We start from the raw sequence: 22997 nt of genomic DNA on the forward strand, positions 1-22997 counted from the left end.
AACGAAAGGTACAACCCCACAAATAATCCACTAACATAATATTACAAATTAAATATAGCTATACATATTTATAACAATGTAATTATTTGAAAGTGAAAGGGTGCATGTGGGCATTCGACCATTGTACATTTTTGTGCCTAAAATATTTAATTATAACAATTAAAATAAACAAATGTGAATATTACGAAATTGGAGAGGAGTTGTTATCAATATCTCAATCTCTCAAGAGGCGTATTAGAATTGAAATGACATAAAATGAATGTGATGTGAGAGAGTGGTATATCATATATACATATGGTAGTGTCACTTCTCTAAGTGAAAATCCACTTTATATAGATAGTGGCAAAACAATTCATCATCTTTATCCTTTTTGCCTAACTCTAGCTTAATGCCTTTTCATTTCATCAATAATGCTTTATTATTATTGTGTCTTGAGCAATCTCCAATAATGGAATTTGAGAGCCTTACATTTAACTTTATACAAATGATGGGTTACAAATATAATGTTTAGGCGATCGATGATGATATTGCTTCTTTTTTTCCTTTTCTTTTCTTTTCTTGAGTGGCTTTTTCTATTCTTTTTGTATTTTTGTGGTGGTGCCAATAAATTCGATTTGAAGCTTTGTTATGTAGCCTAATTAAATTGGAAAAATAGGATTTGTGATGATCGGATGTGATTTATATATATTTGCTAAATACATATAAAGCTAAACGGGTTATTATTATTTATAATAACTAATTAACATGGAATTCAATTTAATTTATCAAAAAAGCTTAAACAGCATTGTCCACTTTGACGAATTTTAAAAGATTCAAGTTTATATTTTAACGTAAAATATATTACACACAAATTCTGATATTCATCATGCATAAGCATATATACAATTTCTTTAGTATGTAGTGTACGTAATATTTATTTTAATTTTAAGAAAGATAGTACGTAATATTTATTTTAATTTTAAGAAAGATATGGAAACAAAACCTCTTAATTCTTGAGGCCAAATCCTTTATAAGTCAAAATAATTCATTTATAAGGAAAATATTAACCCTCCCATTAGAGCATCTCCAGTGGTCGGCAAGCGAGCGGCTAGCCAATTTTTGGCGCTCGCCGAACTATTGCAGCCGGCAAGCGCCAAATCGGCGAGAATTTCGGCGAGGGTACGCCGATTCTCTCGCCGATCGGCTCGCCACTATTGCAGCCTCCCGATCAGCAAGGAACCGGCGAGCGAATTTTTTTTTTTTAATTTTCAAAACATTATATATACGCGATTTGCACGACATTTTCATTCGTACCACTTGTTTTAACGAATACTCTTTCTATCTTAATTTCTGTACAAGATCAACAACGCGAAATAGATCTCAACAATGAGCCAACTTCAGGGTCGAGCGGGTCTCAAACTCCCGCGGTCCCCGTGGGAGGTGGATGGAATCAGATGCCCGAGTACTACAACAACATGTACCCTTGGTAGCAGATGATGCCCGGGATGGCATCTGGTGGTGGTATGCCGGGATGGCAGGGGATGCCGGGGGGTCAGGGGGGACCGATGATGCCGATGATGCCGGGGTGGGCACCCGGGATGCAGGGGACGCCGGGGATGGCGGGGACGCCGGGGATGGCGGGAGGCGCCGGGGGAGAGGGGGGACAACGTCTATCGCCCCAGTCTTGATTTTGCTACTGCTGCTTCGCACACATAAAGCCCAGCGGAGACGCAGTTCACTGGGTGTGATACTTTCTCCTTAGAGGAGTTGGGGATAGATCTCGGGGATGCGGACACTCCCGTTCAAACGGGAGGAGTAGGGCGGGGTCGGGGCGTGACCAAGAAGAAGAAGGGGAAGGGGGTGGTCGGCGAGTTGTCGCAGCCGGCTGGTGACGACAGCCAGCCACGGAGGAAGTGGACGGACACGGAGAACGTCGCGCTGTCCAAGGCGTGGGTGAGTGTTTGCGATGACCCCCTCGCCTCGAACAATCAGAGGATCCTCAACTTGTGGGCTAAAATAGCAGCAGCCTACAAGCCATTTTGCCCGGAGGGGAGGACACGCAGCGGGGAGGAGTGCCGGAAGGTGTGGGACCGAATCCGTGCTGGGGTCTCCCAATTTTCGGGCTTGTACACCAACGCCCTCCGAATGAAGTCCAGCGGCCAAACTGACGAGGACCGCAGGAGGCTGGCAGAGAAAGAGTTCCCCGTGCCCGGGCTTTACAAGGACTTCACCTACTGGAACTACTACGAGGTGCTAATGGATTCCGAGAAGTTTCGGGCAGGTGTCGATGCGGGCAGGCCGAAGAAGCAGCGCGTGAACTATTCAGGTGATTACGCCAGCGGTAGCAGCGGCGGTTCCCACGACCTCCCCGAAGATGCTCAGGAGACCCCGTCCCCTCCCGCGTTTACTCGCCGCACTCGCCCGGTTGGTCAAAGGCGGGCGCAACGCGAGCGCCATAGGTCCCAGGAGGTCCAGTCGGCATCTCCCTCTGTTGGCAGCTCGACAGCCGACCTCGTCTTCTTGGCCCGTCAACAAGCGCAGGCTCAGATGATCAAGATCATAGATCAATGGAAGAATGCAACTGACCCCGAGGAGAAGAGTTTTTTTCACGCCGTGCTCATGAGTATGCGAGAGGATTTGAATCCCGGCGCGTCACAGGTGGGGGGCTCTGACGCGGGCTCAGATGCCGCAGATTTGGGGGTCCCGGATAGCGGCGACGACGGCGAGGAGTGAGGCGGCGGCGGAGGCAGGGGGCTCGTGCGTGGATTAGGAGTTTTTTTAAGTAATGTAATTTTTTTTATTTAACTTTTTTTTAATTAATGTACTTTTTAAATTTTTAATATTATTATTGAATTTTCCCGTATATGTGTCGTAAATTTAATTCTGTATTTTGTGTGATTGTTTAATTTTTGTTTTAGTGCTGATGATGTTGCTGGGCTATGGTTGGGCTATTACTTGTCCAGTTGCTTGTCCTGCTGATGTAGCAGGAGGAATTTAGTGCTGTTGATGTGGCAGAGGAGTTTATGGCTGAGTTATGACTGGACTATTGCCTGTTCACGAACTATTGTGGTCTGTGGATGCTCTTACATAGCAAAAATCATTTTGGTAAAGTCTACTTAATTTAGTAAAATAGGATACAATAAATCAAACATTTGGTCACACATTTGCCTATGCATACAAATCTATTAAGCATATATAATTACAACTTTATTAAACATTTAATACTATATTACAACACAATAACTCCCATGATCAAGTTAATGTTGCTGAAGAATTTACACAACAATTTACAACTAGATTGCATTACTCAGATTTCCTCCTAGCAAGGATAGTAGTCCACCGCCGTGAACTCTCCCCTCCGGCCCAATCAAATCTACGCTCCTCCCGCCGCCGCTGCTCCTCTCCGGCTGCTCCGCTGGCTTCGCCTTCATCGACAAAGGAACCAACACCTGTGGCGGGATCCGCGGCTGCCGCTTCTCTGGCTTCTCAAGCGAGTCCGAGAGGACGCTCATGCCAGACGACGAGCACGACTTATCGAACTTGCTCCCGCTCGCATGCACCAAGCCATGGAACAGCCCCGGGCCGAGCATCCCTCCGCTGTTCGTCTCGAGCATGCTCATGCTCAGGCTCGTGTGCGCAGCACAGAGGCCGCTCCTCCCCCTCGCGAACTTCTCGCACTTCCCGTCCCCCCAGCTGCAGCGCTTCCCGCCGCCGTGGGCCTTGCAGAAGTCAGTACTGCCCTGAGCACTCTTGTCACAGTTTTCGAACTTGCACCGCTTCCCGCCGCCGTGCTTCACACAACAATCCGTCCTGCCACGGGCGCTCTTGGTGCACCCTGCGACAGCGCACCTCTTCCCTCCACCGTGCGCCACGCAGAAATTCGTGCCCCCGTGCACGCTCTTAGGGCATATCGCACCACCATCGAACATACAGCGCTTCCCACCTCCGTGCCCTTTGCAGAGGGGGGTGTTCCCCTCCGCGCCCTTGTTGCAGCCTGCAAACACGCACCGCTTCCCACCACCGTGCGCTTTACAGAACGCGGTACTTCCCTGAGCACCCTTTCCACAGCCGAGGAAATGACAGCGTCGCCCTCCACCGTGAGAGATGCACAGACCGACCTTACCCTCAGCGCTACGCGCACAGCCTTCGATCTTACACCTCTTTCCCCCACCGTGTCGGATGCAGAGACCAGACTTCCCTCGAGCTGCCTTTGTGCACCCTCCTGGATGCGAGCAGCGTCTCCCTCCACCGTGTGCAATGCAGTGATCTGTGTTTCCCTCCGCGCTTTTAGTGCAGCCGAAATGCTCACACCTTCTCCCACCACCATGGGCTTTGCAGTAGGCCGTCCTGCTCTCTGCGCCTTTGTTACACCCGGGCTTCTGGCATCTCTGCCCGCCCCCGTGCCCTATGCACAACCCTGTTGCTCCTCTTGCGCCTTTCGTACATCCACTAAACTTGCATCTCTTCATATTACCGCCTCTGCTATTTGACGACACAGCAGCATTCCCTGGCTCGGATATTGCACTCAAGGAGTAACTTGAAATACCCGAAGGCTCCGATGTCATCTGAGAAGTTTGGTGGTGAGATTGAGCACCGTGCTCCAACGACTTACTCGTTGACTGCAAAATCTCGGTATTATCAACTCTTGGTGCCAAAATAAGTTGGGTCATGTACCCCCCGGATTTCTTGGCTGAAGTAGAGCCCTCATCAACAATTGGAACCGCAAACCTGTTGCTGTCTGAAGGTATATGATGCATTGTATCACGAGGGCTGTGGTTGGAAGCCGAGAACTCAAGTATATTCTTAACTGCATCCGAACCACTGCACAGACCTAGTTTCAACATCAGATCGCGTTGAAAGGAGAGGCTCTGGCTAAGCATTTCACCAGATTTGTTACCTCCGGTGGGCGAATACTCATCAGAATAAGCACTTGGTGTTGGGCCCAAGCCTAGAACTAACTTGCATCCATCATCTGGCGCAGCAACGTGAACACCATTGCTGGTTTGACTATTACCTATCGTGACAGTCTCACGTGCCCCGTATCCAAACCCGTCCAACCTTAAAGTAGTATCTCCAGCATTACCAACCCTTGTAAAGTCTCTTGAGACAGAGGGATACATTTTTATTTAATTCTCTTTTCTAGCTCTCACTCAAATTCCTATGCTAAATTCTTGTAAGAGATGAATGGCTACTAGCCAAATAATGCTATCGAATAAATTTCTAAAATCCATACAGTAAAATGAAGAAAACAGGGGAAACGAACCCGTACAAACTACCTCCACCGCTTACAAAACCTGATGTATCCGATCTATCCATTCTTTTCCTGCCTCTCAGAAGTGAGATGTGAGTATTATATCGGAAAATGAGGTAAACTAAATCTGCTAGCCATTGATTTCCACTGTAAACAAAGGATCCTCCTCAACATTCAGGAACCTGGTAGAAAAGAAAAAAACAGATTACTATATAGAAAATTCACTCTCGAATGCCACGGAATAACTAGTTAAGAGAATGATGCATGAAAGTTAGAGTTCAAACGCGTCAACAAATTGGTTCTGGTGATCAAACTTAAAGAGTACTGCAGAGAATAAAACAAAACCTTTGATAAAGCATCGGGATATTTGCACAAAAGAGCAAAGTCAGCACCAATGGAAATACTAGCATCTAACTACAATTATCAAGATTGGGAGAGTCAAAAAGGTTAACGAATTTTAGCACGAAGAAATAGACCAACTTTTTCAACATCTTTTTTTAAAGTAGTTGGAAATGATTGATAGTGTGAACACAAAGAGCACAGTGAATTATCATTTTAATCATATATTCATCACCAGATACAAGTATTTTAGCTTTGTGGAAGCTAATTATAAATTTACATATGTAATGAAATCAAGTTCACATATTCGAACACTTTCTGATCACTGGAGAAGAGATTTGACAATACAGAACCTCTCCTTATACTCGATAAACATAGGAAAATTATGAGATGCATTTCCACTCAAAACTAAAATAAGAGAAGTTATAACAAGGAGTCAAAAACAATACAAATATGATTCAGAGATAGAACTTCAAAAATTTATAATGAAATTACTACAAAAGCAAAAAACTGTTTCCCTTTCATACCCTATTAAGCTTCTCCATAATTTCATTTTATGACAAGGCTTAAGCAATTGTATTACCAGCATCAAAACTAATCCCCAAGATTATAACATGTTTGCTTTCATGGAATTCATCTGATCATTTTTAATTCACTCGATCATAATTGGATTTTTTTAAAAGTTGAGTTAGGAATTCCCCGAGTTTCTGCTTTGCATATATTTTCCCATACTTGTTCCAACTTCTAATCTGCACACAGCTAAGAAATACTCTAGTAACTTCAGCAAAGTAGACTTCCTTCAATTGAAACCAGTTTCTTCATATTTAACCAATTAATTGACCTCAACTTTTTTTCTACAACAACTTCAACACGAAATTCACCAATCAAATATGAGATCTAGAGATTAATCAGATTCACGATTATAAATTGAAGTAAACCATTCTTCCAAATTTCCTCACAGCAATATCATACAAATTAGTCCACTGAAATAGTATGAAAATTTCACCCAAAAAACACAAATTCACTTCATTTTCCCCAAATTTCACCCAAAAGCACTAATTTAAATAAATAAGAGAAACATAGGCAAAAAATTAGTTGGAAAAGGGAGCAGCTCAGTTACTAGCATTTTTCAACAAAATTCAATTAGCAAACGATGGAAAACAACAATCAAAAAACAAAACATTTCATGTAATTCCTGTAATGAAGAAGAAAAAATTAAACCCAAATCTATGAATAGCATCTAAAATCTGCCTTCAAACATCGATAGAGTGAGAGAGAATGGAAAAAGCACCGCAGCTATGGAACCGAATGGAACAAACTACAAAGCAAAGAGTAAACATGGCAAAAAAAAATTACCCTTTGCAGAAAAACCTTTCCACGAATATAGAAAGTCTCTCAAGTATCAACCCATTGCAGAAAGCCCTAACTTTACCAATCCAATTTAGAGAGAGAAACACGAGAAAGGGAAGCTGAGAGCAACAACAAGAAGTGGAATAATCCTACAAAAAAAATGAGAGAAAGAGTTAATTAGGGGAATGAAAGAGTTAAATAGTGTTAATCTTGATTAGGTCACCTTAAGAATTCTTAATTAGTGGTGGTGAATGACGAATCTGCCCTTGCTAAGCAGCACCTAAAACAACTGTCTTCTGCTTTCGACGGTTTTTAGCAACAAACCAAACCACTATCTCGACATTGCATGCTTTTTGGTGAAAGCGATGGGCGTTTGTTAATACCGTTTTTGCCCTCGTTTTGAGGGAGGACTTTTCAATTCGATGAGGACTTTTCTGACACTTTGGTGAAATGGATGCCCTCGCTGATGTCAGGAAATTTAGTGGCGGAGGTGGAATTTGGCTGGCGTGCCCGAATCATCTCGTTTTAGCTGTTCACCACAAAAATAAAGAATACTACTATTATTCTGCTTTTATTAAGTTATTTTTATGTATTTACAATAACATTTCATTTTTTTTAAATCTTTTCGAATTCATTTTTAAAATGTGTACTATATATTAACTTTGTATTTTTTTTCTGAACATTGATTTTTATCTAAATCGAAACTGACCTGTTTTTTGTAAGTGCACGTGTTCGACCGATCAATAAAATAATGTCTTTTGTAGAAGAATACTCCCTCCGTCCCACCACAAGTGATCAACTTTCCATTTTGAGTTGTCCCACCATAAGTGATCAATTTCCTTTTTTAGCTAAAAACAAAACTTCAATCATCTCTTACTTTATTCCATCTCTCTTACTTTATTCTCTCTTTTTTTCTTTATTTGCTCTTTATACCTCTTACTTTTTCCTCAAGCATATTTTACTCTCTCCACTTTAACCCAATATATATCATTTTCTTAATTTCCGTGTCCAAAAGAAATCCATCACTTGTAGTGGGACGGAGGGAGTATAATTTATGCAAACAATCGAACATTCGACATTTCTAGCTTTTCATCTTAACTTTTACTCCCTCCGTCCCGGATAATTCGTCTCACTTTGACCGACCACGGGTTTTAAGAACTGCAATAAAAAATTAGTTGAAAAAGTTAGTGGAATGTGAGTCCTACTTTTATATATTAGTTTTAGTAAAATGTGAGTATGAATGAGTTGGTAGAATATAATGTCCACTACCAAAGATGGTAAAAGTGAAATGGAACAAATTATGTGGAACGGACCGAAATGGAAAAATGAGACAAATTATCCGGGACGGGGGTGTACTTATTAGTCTAAATACATGAATGCAAGCTTTTAAGATTTCCTCTAAAAAAATTTCTTTAAATTAAAATGACTAAAGTCCTAAAATGGTCCTTAACATATTGCGTTTTTTTTATTTTGGTCCAAAACATTATCTTTTGAATTATTCGGTTCCTCATATTTGAAATCGGATCACATTTGGTCCATTTTGGACGGTTCCATCAAATTTTTGACGGTTTTAATTACCGGGTCACAAATCCGTCGCTAATCCGTCACTAGTTGGGAGAAACTGATCCGTCACAAATCTGTCACTAATCCGTCACAAAATCCGTCACTAATCTGTCCCCATGGTGAAATTCCACCTTTATTTTTCTATTTATATTATTGACCACCTAGATTCTATTTTGAAAAATTATAAATACATTATTTCCCGATCGAAACTTAGGATTGAAAACAAATATGCGTTTCAAAATCGAAGCCCCAACCAATTAGGAAAAAGGCTTAAAAACGAAAAAAAACTGACTCAATTCACAAATACGATCAGCCTTGATCCGCCATGATGTAAACCCTCGTCGGCACCGCCGCGTCGGCCTGAATCACAACCTTGTTATCGGAAATATTCCGCAAAAAATGACTCGGATACGACGCTGCATCGGTCACGAACACGTACTGCACCTGCTTGATCAAATTGGGGAAAAGCAGCGCCGCCGATGGCCCCCCGCCGTCCACGTTCGCTCTCGCCACCGTCGTCTTCACCGCCATTCCTTTGACGGTGTTCCGCTCGATCGCGACCTGATCCAATTGATCGAATTTCCCCTCCATCTGCACGATCTCGATCCCCTTATCGCTGCTGTGTTGTCGACGACGGTGACGCCGCTCATCACTCCTTTCACCGATTTGAGCAGAATAAACGCATCGCCGAGGAAGAACGTGTTGGTGACGGTGAGCTGCACCGGATCCTCGGTGACGATTCCGGTGTAATCCAAATACGAATCGACGATCCGCGTCTGCGAGAGGCCGGGGAACTGGACGTAGATCCTGACGCCGCCGAATCCGGTGGCCTTGTTGTAGCAGTGGACGCCGGAGATCAAATTCGCCTGGCCGGAGAGGGGGATTCCAGTCTGCGCGGAGAAGATGACTACGTCGGAGCCGACGTTGTCGTTTCCGGCGAGGGAGATGGCGGTGCCGGAGAAGAAGCGCTCGCCGGGATCGGTGCCGGCGGTGATGTGCTGTCCGAGGTAGGAGGTGCGGATGATGGTCTCGTGGCCGCCTTCCGCGAGGATTAGTGAAGGATTTTGTGACGGATCAGTTTCTCCCAACTAGTGACGGATTAGCGACGGATTTGTGAACTGGTAATTAAAACCGTCAAAAATTTGACGGAACCGTCCAAAATGGACCAAATGTGATCCGATTTCAAATGTGAGGGACCGAATAATTCAAAAGATAATGTTTTGGACCAAAATAAAAAAAAATGCAATATGTTAAGGACCATTTTGAGACTTTAGTAAATTGATGTGTACGCTCCAAAGTGTCAATGTGACAAAATCGACCAACGATGGAAATGACACAGAAGAGATATTATTGCCCTGAAATAATTTTGAAATGGGACGACTCCTAAAATATACTATTGTAATAGAATGTAAAATAACATTGCTGTATTTTATTAGTAAAATGGATTCTAAGATAGCCTAATTTTGTTCGGTGAAGAAAAATCTGCTACTGATAATTGACTTGGTTTTGCACTATTTGGTGGCCTCTATCTAGTAACCTAATTTGGTATGATTTGTTTTACTATTACTTAATAGTCATAATACGTGTCCAATAGAACTGAGATAGTGATGTATAAATGGCGATTGTAAATCACTAAATTGTAGTATATATTCAAAAACTGAAATATACTTGCCAGTTGCCATTGTTCAATTAGTGAAAACAATTTTCCTCCAATTAATATAGATTAGAAATTTAGAAGTTAGGAGTCACAAATACTATGGAGTAAATGGACCATCGTTACTGATACTAGTTTGTACAGAAAAAATATCTCACTAAAAATAGTCTTCTTTTTTTGTTTTAATATGTGAACCAATTATTCTCATTTTTATTTTAAGAAACATTTTACTACCATTTTTTATTTATCTCTTCTATTTTATAAAAATATCCTTTTTTTCTCCTACTTTATAATTAAGTAACATTTTACTTTATATCCCACTAATAAGACTTTTTTTATTAGACAAAATAAATACATTAGCCGAGGTTTAAATTGATATTAGGAATAATTGCGCTTCCCTATACCGCTTTTAGTATTATTGAGTCAAAATTGCTCGTCATCAAGATCGCTACATCCAACTTGTATTACTAATACTTTATCTCAATTTATTAATCCTTTTAAGTGTGAAAACAAATATCAAGTCATTATTATTGGAGCATCTTGTATTTTAGTGCTATGTCTATAACTTAGTAATATGAGTTATAGTTGTTAGAAACTCTAACCATTTTGTGATAATATAAAACTTCCTTAGTCCCATATTGCCTGACGTGTTTTTTATATGATATTTGAGAAAATTGTATTTATTGTATCAAATGAAGATAAAATAAAATAAAATAAAAAATAAAAATAAAAGATGAAAGAGAAGAAAAGGTTAAGTAAGATATGAAATAAAATTAATTAAGCGACTATAGTTGTTGTGTTTTATTCTTCCATAAATGGAAATGATACAAATAACTTGGCACATACAACTTGAATAATTTTGAACGCATGGACTAACAGATACTCCTATTAATAGTTGCTAGGAGTGCATCTTATGTCGTCGTAGGATTACAAACCCTGGCAGACACTATATGGGTTGGGGCGTTACACTAGTATTTCATAATTTAATTGGTAGTATTATACTCCCTCCGTCCCACTCAAGATGGCCACATTCTTGAGTGGCACGAGATTTTAGAAAGTGTTGTTAGGTGTAATAAACTAGAGAGAAAAAAATTATTTGAATATTTTAATGAGGAGAGAAGAGGTTATTTTTAAAATTGGAAAGTGACCATCTTGATTGTGACAAATAAAAAATGAAAGGTGACCATCTTGAATGGGGCGGAGGGAGTAATTATTTCAGCCATTTCTTTGTAAATATTTTACTAATAATCATTGATCAAATGATTGCTGAAAAGTGAAATATTCTTTCTTTAGTTTTGTTTTAAAATTTTACAGTAGAAAAAAATAATATTACTCTCTTCGTTCCATGCTAATAAAGTCATTTTTTTGGGACGTTCCAACAGAGTCATTTCTTTATTTTGACAAAAACAATACACTCTATACTTTATTTCTCTCTCCATCTCTCTTATTTTATTCTCAATTCATTTTATATAGTGTTAAATATCTATTTTTTAATCTTTTATGCCTAAAAAAAATTTCCTATATCACATGGAACGGTATGAATATTTAGGGCAACTCTGACCATACTGGAAAACCCATTTTCCAATAAAAAAAAAGCCCCAACCATACACCAAAACGCATCTCAAATCCCCCATTTTTGCGTTTTTTGAACAGTAGGTACCCAAATATGCGATAGCACTGTAGCTACTGCATAATTTGTGAAAAATTGCAAAACACCCCTTCTTATTTATGTATTTATTGGGGGAAGAAACATGCCTGTGGCCTGCTGAAGAGGAAATGGCGGAAACAATAACCGTAGAGAGATAGACGACGGGTTCTGTATTTCTTCGTATGAAGAAGACGATGGAGACTATTAAATTATTTTATTAAGGTGTATCTATATGAGCTTGACAGTTGTGGGCCTCAATTTAATTATGATCATCTAAATAATTAGTAAAAGATTAAGATAGTTGATTGCTAATATTGATATTTGGTTATGTTTAGTAGTACTAATTAACTATTTTAACACTACACGAATTTAGAGTTTTGAGTTTATATAATTAGGATTTGTTTAAATATATTTGAATTTTAAATTTATATTTGAGTATTTATTCAAGGTTAAGTATTTGTAGTATTTAGTTTAAGTTTAATTATTCTTTCATCTATTATTTAGTTAAAAAGTCAAACAACATTAATTTTATTTTATATAAATTATTAGTATTAATGATTTATTTTGTATAATTTGTGATATTATATATAGTATTATATTTAAATTTAATACTATAAGAAATAAATTAAAGAATATGATATTTAATTTATATAAATTATTATGGGGTTAATGTGTAATTTAAATAAATATGTAGGTAAGATTGAAAAAGTAAAAAGAAGTAGGTAAATATGGAATATTATTTTGAGTTTGAGTTTGGTGTAAATGGTTGAAGTAGAATTACTGTTTAATTTAATAAAATTGAAAAAAATAAGTTAAAATTTATTGTAAATGGTTGGAGATGCTTAGCTAGTATATAGTGCATCACGTTGCATTTGTCGTGAAAAGTGAAAAACGATAAAAGAGATGGCGCAAACATCTATGCATAAACACGTGTCAGGAAATGAGTGGTGGGATAAAACAAAGATGTTTGGCGTAGTAGTGTGTATGTGTGAGTTAACGCATCAACAACGACAACGGAGATTACGATTCATTTACAACTTGGCTTAATCAATGTTGAAAATTTCGGGTATATTGTTTATATTTTTCAATTAAATGATATTGTTTTTTTATGAGCCAATAATATTTTTTAAATATTATTAGCATATATATAATTGCTAGAAGGTGACAAATCGCGAATATTCAACGCTGATTCATCTATAACCAAAATTCCACGATACAAAAATATGGGATTTGGTATTAAATATACTTAATATATAAATTAATTTTCCAAGAAGTTGTACCTACGTGAAATCTATGGAGACGACTATGTGAGTGTGGAATCTGGCTGCCCAACTCCAATTAATCAGAAATTTATTAATTAGTAGTAGTACTTACTTTTTGGCTTATTATAACAATGCCAGCTACAATTAATTTTTTTTTATCAAATAGATCCACTTATATGATATTTGGCTGGACTTATATGAATGCAAATTCACTTATTTTGTTGATGACATCGTTAGGTTGAATAAAAATAATTAAAAAAAAAAGAAATTTTCATTTCGGTGAAATTCTTATTTTTAAATTGCTCGCATATCAATTCAAGTATGATATATAAATAAATATTTACAGTCGCAAATCTTGAATAATAAGAAAGAATTAATTAAAAAATAATTAGATACAGAAATTTTAAAATTAAATAAATAAGAAATTTAAGGAAACATTACTTCGTTATCACGATTATAAAGAAAACACACGTCGCTTAGAGATAACCGAAGTGGAATTAAGGTTTCTCCAAGAATCAAGTTTGGTGTCACTTAGATTATACCAAAGGCTATGAATTATATTTCATGTCAAACACTGTTGTGGCGTCTTGTAATTGAATGAGTACTGTATCTTATTTTGAACCATGATTTATTATTTTAATATGATGTAGGATCTATATATTATCATATGTGTGACATCACACTATGCAATTATTTTAATCATGTATATGTACGGCCAATAGAATTTGTGCAAAAGGTGGAATCTTATAATAATGACCAGTTTGATTAATTTTGGTTTAAAATTATGTCATCAACCGTTTGTCTATTAATAAAAAAAACATGAATATTATCGTTTGTTTAAAACTAGATATATTAGCATATTCCATATGGTTTATAAATATTATTTTTAAATTGTGATTTCAACTAAGCCACCTCACGATGCCAGCCAGAGGAAGAATGATTGGAGTGAAGTTGGATTGCTTATGCAAAAAATCTTAAATATGAATCTCAAGTAGGATTTGTCTATTATCATTAAGAAAATTGTCATATAAATTGCATATGATTTTAGTTGATTTTTGGTTAATCTTATAATTTTCAAACTATGCGAGTTAAACAACAAATACTACAATTCGCAACTATCTCACATAACTAATTTTTGCGTAAAATTGGTGGTGGCATGGAAGCCAGATTTTTCAATGAACAAAACGCTTATTCTTGAAAATGATGTTGACAATATGTTAATATAAATTAGAAACAATATCGTTTCCATGATTTTAATTAGGAGGATTTGAACTTTTACACCAAAGATTAATAATCATTCATGTCAGAGTATGATGTGGCGTCTTGTAATTGAAGAGCCATGATTTTGCAATATTGTGTGGGATCTATTATATATCATCTTATAAATGACATCACCCTACAATTATTGTGTGTTACGTTAATGCTGGAATCTTATTATGATGGCCAAGTTGATTTATTGGACTTTCAATTTTCTATAATTTTGGGTTTGAAATTATTTCATAACCGATATTATTTGTTTTTAAATATAAAATAGCTACCATATTTCTTGTTTTCTATAGTATATTTTATTTTTTTTAAACTAGAAACGTCATTAATATACATAGAGGGGATGTAAAATTTGAATCTCAAATCGATTGGTATTCTATGATTTGTAAAATAGTACTAGTACCCAGAGTATAGCCATTTTAAATTTCCCATTTCGTTAAAAAGAGAAGCAGAAAAGAAACAAAATAGTAGTAATTCAAATTCTTGATATCATCTCCAATTATTGTTATCCAATCATATTTGGTATGCATTGATAATTAATTCCTTTTTCCAAAATAAATTTTGTTTTAACTGTTGTTCATTGTTTAAACTGGTGTATCCCAAGACCCATAATACTACTATCATTTGAGTTTGGTTTAATTATTATCCTATTGAAATTTAAAAAATAAAATTGGTGAAATCGTAGTATTAAAAAAACAAATTTATTCAATTATTCATTTTTTTGAACAGGAAAAATAAACGCCCTAACATAACCATAAAGCTGGCTTAAGCCTGGCCCAAATTTCCAAAGGTTTAAGAACAGAAGCCCAGATTAACTGATTCCACTCATGTAAGTGAACCACTTTCGATTTATATTTCGATATCAATTATACTCCTTATGCTCATATTTTTTTAAAAAAAAATTGATCTATCTACCAAAATTAATTGTCGTTACTAGTTATGAAAAAAATTTCACCAATTTCTCCTTTTCTATCCTATTTTATTCTGCATTTCTATCTCAATCACATATTTTATCAATTCCACATTAAAATTAATAATATTTACATGTAAGAATATTTTTCATAGACCGAAAAAGTACTATATTTTATGATAAAATTAGTTTAAAGACTACTCATTTAGTTCTATACAGTATTTCCATTAAAATTCTAAAAGAACAAGTTAAGAAATGATAAATAAAAAATGCATTTCAACGAAAGAATCAAAGCATACAGTACGGATCAAGAAAGCAGAAGTCATGGAAATACCGTTTCATTAAAAATGAAATATTTGCTTTTCGGCACAAGATTTTATGCAGTACCTATTGTTTTGTGAGTTAATAAGAAGAAAATAAAGGAAAAAAATGAAAAAAAGCAGAAATGATGTTGTTTCCATTTTATGAAACATTTTATTTTTAATGGGACAATCCAAAAAGAAAAACGTTTCATTTTTAATAGGACAAATGAAGTAATAATAAAATAAATAACATGTACACTGTAAGCTTATTTTAGATATGAAATAAATAAATATATACTACTAGTATATTTGTATCGTGTACCTAATTTATTACTCCCTCCTCCTAAGAAAGTTGAGACAAAATTTTTGGGCACTGAGATTAAGAATTTATATTAAATAAACAGGATATATGAAAAAAGTAGGAAAGATAAGAGAGAGTAAAGTAAATGATGGAATAAAGTAAGAGTGATTAGATGTTTTGTCTTTTGTTAAAAAAATGAAATGACTCAACTTTGTTGGGACGGACTAAAAAGAAATACGACTCAATTTTTTTGGGACGGAGGGAGTATTTGTCTATATTTTATTTTTAATTTTATATTTGTTTTTTTTTTCTCTAGATTTACTAAGCACTTATAAATAGCTTCTGCATCAAACTATTTTATGAGAATTATCTCTAATTATAGTACACCCTCCGTCCCAAGGAAGATGCCCTCTTCCTTGGACGGCATGGGAATTTGTGCAATTTTATTTGAGTGATGCTAAATGGTCATATTATGGCCAGCCATAATCTTAAAATATTCTTAAACTTTTGTGCAATTAATGCTTAATAGTTGAAATTGATGCATCTAGAGAGTAACAATTTTTTAAAGACTAATCTATCCTCAAATATTAAATACTTTATGTAGTAGAATATGAAGTATTTACTTATGTAGTAGTAGAATATGGAGTATTTAACAATACACTTTAGTTATGTAATTTAATTATTTTTATCAATTTTAACTATTCCAATCTTTAATTATTATAAAATTATTTAGTAATCAACATGCACTTATTTGTAATCAAACACGTACATATTTTGATTATTCAAAACGAGGTAATAAAAATTATTCAGATTATTTAATAGTATGTACTGAATAATTAAATTTGAATCATAATAAATATATTCCTGATATTTCAATTCTATTATTAGTGAGTATTTATGTTTAAATTCACTTATTTAACAAAATAATTTAATTATACTATATATTATTTACTGTATATGGCAACTGGAATATTTACTCTATATACTTTATTAGTGATTAATTACCTAATATACTTTATTTTAATATATTTAGCTATTAATATATCTTTATTATTTAAAAATCTTCTGTCCCGTGCATAGCACGGGTGGTAAAACTAGTACTACATGTAAATACAACAGTGTATTGATATAAAAGCAATTCAAATAGTTATACTATATATTAATTTACTGTTAATTTATAGTGATATTGATACTATAATAATAATAACAATAATAATAATAATAATAATTTGTCAAAATAATTCAAATATAATTATTTACTATATTTTAAAATTTATAATTAATTTTAAATATAATACATATACATTTAACCTTGGTGTTACTATATCATAGACTACTCACTAATAAGAAAACGTAATTCCACATAGTCATCACAACCTACTCACTAATTTCTCCCTCTTTATTCCTAAATGTGCTATACCATAATAAAAATAAAACAAAGTAGTAAAAAAGTTGAGTAACAAATTACTCTAAAAAAAGAATGGAATAAATAAATTAAAAAGAAATTACAATTAAAGACTAAGGGTAGTATTGTCAACTGAATTAAGCATTAAATGAGATAATTAAATTATTAATATCCAAATATACCTATATTTACTGAAATGCCATTTATGACCAGCAACATTATGGCCACATAGCTTTACCCATTTTATTTTGTGTCTGAATGAGAGAGAGTAAAGTAAAAGAGAGAGAAATGTGTTTCCATATTTAGTAATGAGTCATCTTAGTTGGGACAAAAACCAAAAAGGTAAGCGAGTCATCTTCAATGGGACGGAGAGAACATTAATTTTCATAATGTATCATGCATATACAAACCCCATTCATTAGAGACTTGGTAGCATTGGGGGACGGAATTAAGAACAAGGGGAACGGTACGACTTTGCCCCCAGAAGTATGAATAGCCTAGTGGTAAAATGCTCACTTATTATTATTATGTACTTCCTTGCCTCACAATAAGAATCACATTTTGCCATTTCGAATGGTGCCACAATAAGAATCACATATATATGGTAAGTAGGTCTCACATTCCACTAATTCACTTCACTCACATTTTATTATAAAATCAATATAAAAAAGTGGACCCCAAATTCCACTAACCCACCATTCTTTATATTTTTTAAAATTCGTGCCCAGACTAAATGTGACTCCTATTGTGGAACGAAGAGAGTAAGTAATACCCAATTCGAATTATGTAAAAAGCGTTTTTTGTTATTCTTTCTTGTATTTTGTAATACTACTTTGTTACTTAGTTTTATTTTTGTAAATGAATATAATCATATACTATTATTTATAGTTCTTTGTTTTAGTTTTGTTACAGATGATTGAAAATATAATCAATTACTAGTATTATTTATGTTTTAAAGTAATGTACAATTAAATACAGTATAATTTATTATTTACTTTCTCATTTTTTTTATTATACATAAAAGCCATGCATGGTTGGATACAAATCTTGATCACATGTCATAAACATAGTTTCGGTAAGTTTCATCTAAAATACATTAGAACACAATCGTTCACACAGAAACATTGTAATGTTAACCTATCAAAGATGAAATGAAATTTTAGTTAGTATATTTGTGAGGGAATTAATAACAGTGAAAAAACTGGATTCAACAAAACACTTGATGAAACTTCCATTTTATTGAACAGAACATTTTATGAAGCATTGCACCAGTCTGATTCTTACACAGGCTTTCGTGTTTCAAAGTGCGTGGATACAAACTGGCACAGTTCGAGACAACGTACTGCTTGATAAGGATACGGATAGATCTTTCTACGAAAATGTGGTGGAAGCATATGCTCTGAACCATGATATTGAGATGTGGGCTTATGGAGATTGATTGGCAGCCCCCCACAAATCTTTAGATCAACTGACCTCTTTCAAGTCAAAACCCCTCAACGAAGCATCGCCATGCTAACTGCATAGAAGCTTGTGAAGTAAAATCCATCGACCATACCAGAAGCAACAGAGTTTCAAAGGTGTGTATGCACAAAGAAGCTGAGAGTGGGAGAGTAAAATGACGCGCATATGCATGCAGCCTTTGTGACAGCTGCATATAAAGGAGCTCTTGTTCCAATCACCCTGCTATTCCATGTATTATTCTAGTTGTTGCAGATGGGTAGCAACTACTGGATCGCGTGGGCATCAGAAAAGGAAGAAATCGTGACGAAAAAGCAGTTGATTGGTATGTTTGCTTTACTCTCTGGTGCAAGCTCCTTGTTTGTTTTGGGAAGGGCATTTCTCTTGTCAACTCTTGCTATGGTGACTTCCAAGTGTAATTTCGTTGGAATGATGAAATCTGTATTTCATGCACCTTTGTCGTTCTTCGACTCCACCCCTTCAAGCCGGATCCTGAATCGAGTAAGTTGATTCACAATGACGATAGGACATTGCAACATCTATAAGTCAAGAATTCTCTCATTTAAATGTTGGCAAAGGAAATTTGGGTGGCTTCTTATCTCCCGTATCGCGTGGTCAGTGTGCTCTTCCAAAGGATCAAAATTCATCCTCAACGTCCCTTGAAACTCTTGTGGAATTATAATCAATCTTGATCTCAGATCCTGTAGGCCTAACTTTGAAATCTCAACTCCATCTATCAGAATACGTCCCTGTGAAGGTTCGACCACTTTGAAGTGTGCTTGGATGAGAGCTGACTTGCCACTTCCAGTTCTTCCCACAACACCAATTTTCTCTTTACCCGGGAAGGTGCAGCTGATTCCCTTGAGAACTTCGGGAAGAATGAGGTTGTATTGCACAAGGAGATTCTCAACGTTGATCTCTCCACTACGAGGCCAATCCATCCCTGGCCTGTGATCTTCGATGACCAAAGGAGCTTCGCTTTGTATGCCAGCAAACTGAAGGATCCTCTCCACACATATCATTTTATTTTCCACATTACAGAGGTTCCATATCTCCCGTGCTTGAAGCACGTTTAGAAACGATATGTAGCTACTAGTCCAGCCAAGCCTGCAATCGAGCAACACTAGATCACTCAGATTTTCAAGTAGTATAATTGCTATTTAGATAAAAGAACTGGTTGTTACTACTTTATTGTCATGATACAAAAACACAGGATGTGAAGTGCTTACTTGGGTTTAAGAAAAAGTTGATCCAGAGGCAGAGCCATCCCATTGTACCAGCGTTGCAAAATGCAATTCGAGAGTAGTTGTCAATATGATCCACATTTGTATTCCAAAATCGACTTTCCTTATTAAAGCTCTGAATTACTGGAGCTTGCTCTAGCTATTGATTCAGAACAGTGATGAAGAATCGGAGCCATTCTGACTAGCTCTCTCGCGTTGCTGATATAATATGCCTGCACCAAAAAAGCCATTAGTATTAGTATTTGATACACATTGTTGCTAATTAACTCATTTCATCTATAGATATGTATGTAGTTTGAAGTATTGCACTTAAAAATAGGAATAGTGCTTGCCTGGTACCATATGGAGATGCCAAAGGCCTCGAGGAAGAGGAAGAAGATCTGCCATGCAACGGGGCAGATGAGGACAACAATGCTTAATATCTGGATAATCGCGAAGACCAATCCAGCTAACCGGTATGGAAGACCAGACCAGTCCAACAACTTGGTACATCCTCTGTGTTTTTGTGTATTGGCAATCAAGCAGTAACACCGGTTTCTTTTATCCAAATAGCAAAAACATTCTTGAAAATCTGAGTGATCTAGTGTTGCTCGATTGCAGGCTTGGCTAGACTAACAGCTACATATGGTTTGAATCTACACATGCTCCAAAGCGAAGCTCCTTTGGTCATCGAAGATCATAGGCCTGAGATGGATTGGCCTCACAATGGAGAGATTAACATTGAGAATCTCCATGTGAAATACAACCCCATTCTTCCCAAAGTTCTCAAGGGAATCAGCTGCACCTTCCCCGGTGAAAAGAAAATTGGTGTTGTGGGAAGAACCGGAAGTGGAAAGTCAACTCTCGTCCAAGCACACTTCAGAGTGGTCGAACCTTCACAGGGACGTATCCAGATAGATGGAGTTGACATTTCAAAGTTAGGCCTACAAGATCTGAGATCAAGATTGAGTATAATTCCACAAGAGCCGACTTTGTTTCAAGGGACATTGAGGATGAATCTTGATCCACTGGAAGAGCACACTGACCACGAGATACGGGAGATAAGAAGCCACACAAGTTTCCTTTGCCAACATTTAAATGAAAGAATTCTTGACTTATTGATGTTGCAATGTTCTATCGTCATTGTGAATCAACTTAGTCGATTCAGGATCCTGCTTGAAGGGGTGGAGTCGAAGAACGACAAAGGTGCATGAAATACAGATTTCATCATTCCAACGAAATTACACTTGGAAGTCACCATAGCAAGAGTTGACAAGAGAAATGCCCTTCCCAAAACAAACAAGGAGCTTGCACCAGAGAGTAAAGCAAACATACCAATCAACTGCTTTTTTGTCACGATTTCTTCCTTTTCTGATGCCCTCGCGATCCAGTAGGGTGATTGGAACAATAGATCCTTTATATGCAGCTGTCACAAGGCTGCATATACGCGCCAGTTTACTCTCCCACTCTCAGCTTCTTCGTGCAGACACACCTTTGAAACTCTGTTGCTTCTGCTATGGTCGATGGATTTTACTTCACAAGCTTCTATGCAGTTAGCCTGGCAGTCCTTTGTTGAGGGTTTCGACTTGAAAAGGTTCACTTGATCTAAAGATTTGTGGCGGGCTGCCAATCTCCATAAGCCCACATCTCAATATCATGGTTGAGCGCACGAAAGATCTATCCGACGATTTTACCACTTCTCGTACCACCATAAGTTCAAGGACACCTGAACCCTGACCGACGAGCACCAAAGTTCCATAGTGACTCCACATTCTGACCAGTGCACGAATCAGAGCGTGGTTCCATTTCAAAGTTTCTTCAGCAGCAATTGTATTGACTCCTAACACCAGAATAGACAAAAATATAGAGAATCAGGCTCAGAATAAAACTAATTATTATCATGTCAACATAACAAAAAAAGAGCTGTACAACTCACACAAACTTAACAACATAAGGGCAGTCAAAGTTATGCATAAAGTTACAACGGTGTCACACTTAGTGTCTCATAGTTGTTTCCATCCTCTCTCAAAAATCAAAATCAAAATCACAACCACTAATTATTTCATTTTAAAGTATCAACTAGTTTAGATTGAAGGCAAAAGAATACCTCATCTGCAGATTCTGATGGAGGAATTGGTGGAACCTCTCTGCAGTTTCCTTCTCACAAAAAAACCTGAAACAATATCAATAATTGCATGCATAAATAGATAAAACATTGGAAACTGAATCACTATAGAGCACATACTATATCTATTGAATAGCAGCTGCCATTATTGATGCTTATAGTTTCTCTTTACTTTTCTTATTCTCTATAGTTTTTTTTTACCTTTTTCTTATTTCTATAATGATAATAAGAATATAAGAATACGAATTTCTAATACTTATGATAAAAATTAATTCTTTTTATTATTTTAAAAAGTAAATATTTGTATGATTAATTGAATAAATATTCTTTAATTTTGATTATGTTATAGTTTAATCACTAAGTTTTCGACAATGTTTGTTCATCAAGGAAGCGGCCATGTATCCGGTGTGCACAAATCATACAGAATAAACAAGTATTCCTCTCGACCTAAATTTAATTTTTATATGACTTGCATCAAACTGGTTAAATTGTTTTTGTGGGATGCGATTATTTAATTGTTACTAAGCCTTCACTTCTAGGATTAGTAGTATTTTATTTTGAAACTCCCTTAGTCTCAGCATTGGATAAAATTTGGTAAACTCTGCCGCCACCTTCCTTCTCTTACTTTCTATAAGAAAATTTGAATAAAATCAACTTTCCTAATGGTTATTTTACTTTGACTAATCATTAATTTTATGCTATAATAGTAGGCTGCTAATTTTAATCCCCGAACGTTGAACAAAAACTAATTTACTAAGTCAATAAATAAAAAAATAATAAAATCAAATAAAAATAATTCGCAACCTTTTCTTCTATGCATTTAGTTTCTTCTAACAATAATTTCCAACACACAGCTTTCACAACTTTCATATCTTTACAAACCAAAATTCCTTCTTGTTTATAGCCTCAAAATTAAAAAAAAATTATAAAAAAAGTTGATCTTTGACGTGATCAAAGTGAT

At 36.2% G+C, this 22997-nt stretch overlaps 2 protein-coding genes and 1 pseudogene across 2 annotated transcripts; all 3 read right to left on the reverse strand.

Moving 5' to 3' along the window:
* Nucleotides 1-3164: 3164 nt before the first annotated feature.
* On the reverse strand, nt 3165-7105 carry LOC121741916 (loricrin-like). The gene is made up of 2 exons (XM_042134868.1): nt 6926-7105; nt 3165-5412 (listed from the first exon to the last, which is right to left on the reverse strand). Exon 2 carries the CDS (start codon nt 5097-5099, stop codon nt 3273-3275), a length of 1827 nt encoding a protein of 608 aa, XP_041990802.1. The 5' UTR covers nt 5100-5412; nt 6926-7105; the 3' UTR covers nt 3165-3272.
* Nucleotides 7106-8791: 1686 nt separating this feature from the next.
* Nucleotides 8792-10164, reverse strand: LOC121741671 (annotated as a pseudogene).
* An 8344-nt stretch (nt 10165-18508) lies between these two features.
* LOC121741201 (putative ABC transporter C family member 15) lies at nt 18509-20121 on the reverse strand. The gene is made up of 2 exons (XM_042133899.1): nt 19918-20121; nt 18509-19795 (listed from the first exon to the last, which is right to left on the reverse strand). The coding sequence occupies exons 1-2, from the start codon at nt 19953-19955 to the stop codon at nt 19228-19230; spliced, it is 606 nt and encodes a 201-aa protein (XP_041989833.1). The 5' UTR covers nt 19956-20121; the 3' UTR covers nt 18509-19227.
* Between the last annotated feature and the right edge of the window lie 2876 nt (nt 20122-22997).

This window comes from Salvia splendens, chromosome 7, assembly GCF_004379255.2.
Source record: "Salvia splendens isolate huo1 chromosome 7, SspV2, whole genome shotgun sequence".
In the NCBI taxonomy this organism is placed as follows: Eukaryota; Viridiplantae; Streptophyta; class Magnoliopsida; order Lamiales; family Lamiaceae; genus Salvia; species Salvia splendens.